This window comes from Oncorhynchus masou, chromosome 23, assembly GCF_036934945.1.
Source record: "Oncorhynchus masou masou isolate Uvic2021 chromosome 23, UVic_Omas_1.1, whole genome shotgun sequence".
Taxonomy (NCBI): Eukaryota; Metazoa; Chordata; class Actinopteri; order Salmoniformes; family Salmonidae; genus Oncorhynchus; species Oncorhynchus masou.
The window spans coordinates 20,087,219-20,093,218 of NC_088234.1; the positions used below are offsets into that span (position 1 = coordinate 20,087,219).

The following is a 6,000-nucleotide window of genomic DNA, read 5'->3' on the forward strand; positions in this document are numbered from 1 at the left end:
AGGAGGAGAGGACATGTAGGATAGGGTATGAGAGGAGGAGAGGACATGTAGGTTAGAGGAGGAGAGGACATGCAGATTAGGGTAGGAGAGGAGGAGAGGACATGTAGGATAGGGTAGGAGAGGAGAAGAGGACATGTAGGTTAGGGTAGGAGAGGACATGTAGGTTAGGGTAGGAGAGGAGAGGACATGTAGGATAGGGTAGGAGAGGAGGAGAGGACATGTAGGATAGGGTAGGAGAGTAGGAGAGGACATGTAGGATAGGGTAGGAGAGGAGGAGAGGACATGTAGGATAGGGTAGGAGAGGAGGAGAGGACATGTAGGATAGGGTAGGAGAGGAGGAGAGGACATGTAGGATAGGGTATGAGAGGAGGAGAGGACATGTAGGTTAGAGGAGGAGAGGACATGCAGGTTAGGGTAGGAGAGGAGGAGAGGACATGTAGGATAGGGTAGGAGAGAAGGAGAGGACATGTAGGTTAGAGGAGGAGAGGACATGTAGATTAGGGGAGGAGAGGAGGAGAGGACATGTAATGTAGGTTAGGGTAGGAGAGGACATGTAGGTTAGGGGAGGAGAGGAGGAGAGGACATGTAGGATACGGTAGGAGAGGAGGAGAGGACATGTAGGATAGGGTATGAGAGGAGGAGAGGACATGTAGGTTAGTGTAGGAGAGGAGGAGAGGACATGTAGTTAGGGTAGGAGAGGAGGAGAGGACATGTAGGTTAGGGTAGGAGTGGAGAGGACATGTAGGTTAGGGTAGGAGAGGAGAGGACATGCAGGTTAGGGTAGGAGAGGAGAGGACATGTAGGTTAGGGTAGGAGAGGAGGAGAGGACATGTAGGTTAGGGTAGGAGAGGAGGAGAGGACATGTAGGTTAGGGTAGGAAAGGAGAGGACATGTAGGTTAGGGTAGGAGTGGAGAGGACATGTAGGTTAGGGTAGGTGTGGAGAGGACATGTACGTTAGGGAAGGAGAGGAGAGGACATGTAGGTTAGGGTAGGATAGAAAAGGACATGTAGGTTAGGGTAGGAGAGGAGGAGAGGACATGTAGGTTAGGGTAAGAGAGGACATGTAGGTTAGGGGAGGAGAGGAGGAGAGGACATGTAGGTTAGGGTAGGAGAGGAGGAGAGGACATGTAAGTTTGGGTAGGAGAGGACATGTAGGTTAGGGGAGGAGAGGAGGAGAGGACATGTAGGATAGGGTAGGAGAGGAGGAGAGGACATGTAGGTTAGGGTAGGAGGGGAGGAGAGGACATGTAGATTAGGGTAGGAGTGGAGAGGACATGTAGGTTAGGGTAGGAGAGGAGAGGACATGTAGGTTAGGGTAGGGGAGGAGGAGAGGACATGTAGGTTAGGGTAGGAGAGGAGGAGAGGACATGTAGGTTAGGGTAGGAGAGGAGGAGAGGACATGTAGGTTAGGGTAGGAGAGGAGGAGAGGACATGTTAGGGTAGGAGAGGAGAGGGCATGTAGGTTAGGGGAGGAGAGGACATGTAATGTAGGTTAGGGTAGGAGAGTAGGAGAGGACATGTAGGATAGGGTAGGAGAGGAGGAGAGGTCATGTAGGATAGGGTAGGAGAGGAGGAGAGGACATGTAGGATAGGGTAGGAGAGGAGGAGAGGACATGTAGGATAGGGTATGAGAGGAGGAGAGGACATGTAGGATAGGGTAGGAGAGGAGGAGAGGACATGTAGGTTAGGGTAGGAGAGGAGAGGACATGTAGGTTAGGGTAGGAGAGTAGGAGAGGACATGTAGGATAGGGTAGGAGAGGAGGAGAGGACATATAGGATAGGGTAGGAAAGGAGGAGAGGACATGTAGGATAGGGTAGGAGAGGAGGAGAGGACATGTAGGATAGGGTATGAGAGGAGGAGAGGACATGTAGGTTAGAGGAGGAGAGGACATGCAGGTTAGGGTAGGAGAGGAGGAGAGGACATGTAGGATAGGGTAGGAGAGAAGGAGAGGACATGTAGGTTAGAGGAGGAGAGGACATGTAGATTAGGGGAGGAGAGGAGGAGAGGACATGTAATGTAGGTTAGGGTAGGAGAGGACATGTAGGTTAGGGGAGGAGAGGAGGAGAGGACATGTAGGATACGGTAGGAGAGGTTGAGAGGACATGTAGGATAGGGTATGAGAGGAGGAGAGGACATGTAGGTTAGTGTAGGAGAGGAGGAGAGGACATGTAGTTAGGGTAGGAGAGGAGGAGAGGACATGTAGGTTAGGGTAGGAGTGGAGAGGACATGTAGGTTAGGGTAGGAGAGGAGAGGACATGCAGGTTAGGGTAGGAGAGGAGAGGACATGTAAGTTAGGGAAGGAGAGGAGAGGACATGTAGGTTAGGGTAGGATAGAAAAGGACATGTAGGTTAGGGTAGGAGAGGAGGAGAGGACATGTAGGTTAGGGTAAGAGAGGACATGTAGGTTAGGGGAGGAGAGGAGGAGAGGACATGTAGGTTAGGGTAGGAGAGGAGGAGAGGACATGTAAGTTTGGGTAGGAGAGGACATGTAGGTTAGGGGAGGAGAGGAGGAGAGGACATGTAGGATAGGGTAGGAGAGGAGGAGAGGACATGTAGGTTAGGGTAGGAGGGGAGGAGAGGACATGTAGATTAGGGTAGGAGTGGAGAGGACATGTAGGTTAGGGTAGGAGAGGAGAGGACATGTAGGTTAGGGTAGGGGAGGAGGAGAGGACATGTAGGTTAGGGTAGGAGAGGAGGAGAGGACATGTAGGTTAGGGTAGGAGAGGAGGAGAGGACATGTAGGTTAGGGTAGGAGAGGAGGAGAGGACATGTTAGGGTAGGAGAGGAGAGGGCATGTAGGTTAGGGGAGGAGAGGACATGTAATGTAGGTTAGGGTAGGAGAGTAGGAGAGGACATGTAGGATAGGGTAGGAGAGGAGGAGAGGTCATGTAGGATAGGGTAGGAGAGGAGGAGAGGACATGTAGGATAGGGTAGGAGAGGAGGAGAGGACATGTAGGATAGGGTATGAGAGGAGGAGAGGACATGTAGGTTAGAGGAGGAGAGGACATGCAGATTAGGGTAGGAGAGGAGGAGAGGACATGTAGGATAGGGTAGGAGAGGAGAAGAGGACATGTAGGTTAGGGTAGGAGAGGACATGTAGGTTAGGGTAGGAGAGTAGGAGAGGACATGTAGGATAGGGTAGGAGAGGAGGAGAGGACATGTAGGTTAGGGTAGGAGAGGACATGTAGGTTAGGGTAGGAGAGTAGGAGAGGACATGTAGGATAGGGTAGGAGAGGAGGAGAGGACATGTAGGATAGGGTAGGAGAGGAGGAGAGGACATGTAGGATAGGGTATGAGAGGAGGAGAGGACATGTAGGTTAGAGGAGGAGAGGACATGCAGATTAGGGTAGGAGAGGAGGAGAGGACATGTAGGATAGGGTAGGAGAGGAGGAGAGGACATGTAGGATAGGGTAGGAGAGGAGGAGAGGACATGTAGGATAGGGTATGAGAGGAGGAGAGGACATGTAGGTTAGTGTAGGAGAGGAGAGGACATGTAGGTTAGGGTAGGAGAGTAGGAGAGGACATGTAGGATAGGGTAGGAGAGGAGGAGAGGACATGTAGGTTAGGGTAGGAGAGGAGGAGAGGACATGTAGGATAGGGTAGGAGAGGAGGAGAGGACATGCAGGTTAGGGTAGGAGAGGAGGAGAGGACATGTAATGTAGGTTAGGGTAGGAGAGGACATGTAGGATAGGGTAGGAGAGGAGGAGAGGACATGCAGGTTAGAGGAGGAGAGGACATGTAGATTAGGGGAGGAGAGGAGGAGAGGACATGTAATGTAGGTTAGGGTAGGAGAGGACATGTAGGTTAGGGGAGGAGAGGAGGAGAGGACATGTAGGATACGGTAGGAGAGGAGGAGAGGACATGTAGGATAGGGTATGAGAGGAGGAGAGGACATGTAGGTTAGAGGAGGATAGGACATGCAGGTTAGGGTAGGAGAGGAGGAGAGGACATGTAGGATAGGGTAGGAGAGGAGGAGAGGACATGTAGGTTAGAGGAGGAGAGGAGGAGAGGACATGTAGGATAGGGTAGGAGAGGAGGAGAGGACATGTAGGTTAGAGGAGGAGAGGACATGTAGGTTAGGGTAGGAAAGGAGGACATGCACATACTATATTGGTTGTTTTACTCACAGTCTCATGTCTAGACACACACACACACACACACAGACACACACACACACACACACACAGACAAATACATACAGAAAACATACATCTCTTACTTTCTCTAGTCTCTCTCTCCTTCTCTCTCTACATTGTCTCTCTCTTTCTCTCCCTCTCTACAGTCATTCTCTCTCTCTCTCTATGGTTTTCTCTCTCCCTCTACAGTCTCTCTCTCTCTCCCTCTACAGTCTCTCTCTCTCTCCCTCTACAGTCTCTCTCCCTCTCTCTCCCTCTCTCTCCCTCCCTCTACAGTCTCTCTCTCTACAGTCTCTCTCTCTCTCCCTCTACAGTCTCCTCTCTACAGTCTCTCTACAGCCTCTCTCTCTCTCTCTCTCTCTCTCTCTCTCTCTCTCTCTCTCTCCAGTCTCTCTACAGTCTCTCGCTCTCTCTCTCTACAGTCTCCCTCCCTCTCTCTACAGTCTCTCTCTCTCTACAGTCTCTCTCTCTCTACAGTCTCTCTCTCTCTCTCTCCACAGTCTCTCTCTCTACAGTCTATCTCTCTCTCTACAGTCTATCTCTCTACAGTCTCTCTCTCTCCACAGTCTCTCTCTCTCTACAGTCTCTCGCTCTCCCTTTCTGCAGTCTCTCATTCTCATTCGCTTTCTGCAGTCTCTCTTTCTCTCTCCACAGTCTCTCTCTCTACAGTCTCTCTCTCTCTCTCTCTCTCTCTCCACAGTCTCTCTCTCTCTACAGTCTCTTTCTCTCTCTCTACAGTCTCTCTCTCTCTACAGTCTCTCTTTCTCTCTCTCTCTCTGCAGTCTCTATCTCAATTCAATTCAATTCAATTCAAGGGGCTTTATTGGCATGGGTAACATGTGTTAACATTGCCAAAACAAGTAAGGTAGATAATATATAAAGTGAAATAAACAATAACAATTAACAGTAGATATCACACATATCTCTCTCTCTACAGTCTCTCTCTCTACAGTCTCTCGCTCTCCCTTTCTGCAGTCTCTCATTCTCTCTCGCTTTCTGCAGTCTCTCTCTCTCTCTCTACACAGTCTCTCTCTCGCTCTACACAGTCTCACTCTCGTGCGCTCTGTCTCTCTCTCTCTACCGTCTCTGCCTCTCTCTACACAGTCTCACTCTTGTTCTCTCTCTCTCTTTCTCTCTCTACAGTCTCACTCTCTCTCTCTCTCTCTCTCTACAATCTCTCGCTCTCTCTCTCTGTACAGTCTCTCCCTCTCTCTCTCTACAGTCGCTCGCTCTCTCTCTCACTCTCTGCAGTCTCTCTCTTTCTCTACACAGTCTCTCTCTCTACAGTCTCTCTCTCTACAGTCTCTCTCTCTACACAGTCTCACTCGCGTTCTCTCTCTCTACAGTCTCTCTCTCTCTCTCTCTTTCTCTCTCTCTCTCAGAGGGGTCAGAGTATACCTGGCAGTATAATATGCTCAACGCAGAGGAGTGCGGTTGTCAAGGTTTCCCTGCAGGTTATTGGACCACATTGCTCCCAATATAAATGTTGATCCTCTGTCTCAAATGACACTCTAATCCCTAGGTAGTGCACTACTTTTGGCTCTGGTATTCCATGGGGTATAAGATGATGTCACTCTGAACTCACTTTGAACCAATCCATCCTGGAGTAACCAGATAGTATATCCATGTACCCTTGTTCTACCGGGTAAGAGTAAGTCATCTAAGAACTGAGAAGTAAATAAAATAAAATATGAATGTAACCCACCAGTGTGCCCCTTACCCTCGGAGTGGTGCGAGAGGATGAGGAGGTTAACGCAGGATGCCCCGGCGCCAGAGCCGAAGATGGTGATGCGCTCGGGGTCGCCCCCAAAATGGCCGATGTTCTCATTGAGCCAACGCAGAGCCTGGATCTGGTCCAACAG

General features: G+C 50.2%; 1 protein-coding gene across 3 annotated transcripts in view; it reads right to left on the bottom strand.

Annotated features, from left to right (window-relative positions):
* Positions 1-6,000, bottom strand: part of LOC135510524 (neuroligin-2-like) — a 329,641-nt gene that overhangs the window by 20,203 nt on the left and 303,438 nt on the right. For 2 of the 3 annotated variants that reach the window (XM_064931530.1, XM_064931528.1), the window contains one exon: positions 5,844-6,000. This exon is cut by the window's right edge and continues 44 nt beyond it. In XM_064931530.1, coding sequence (XP_064787602.1) covers positions 5,844-6,000 — 157 coding nt within the window. The remainder of the gene's footprint in view (positions 1-5,843) is intronic. The other variant, XM_064931531.1, reaches the window with a different exon arrangement.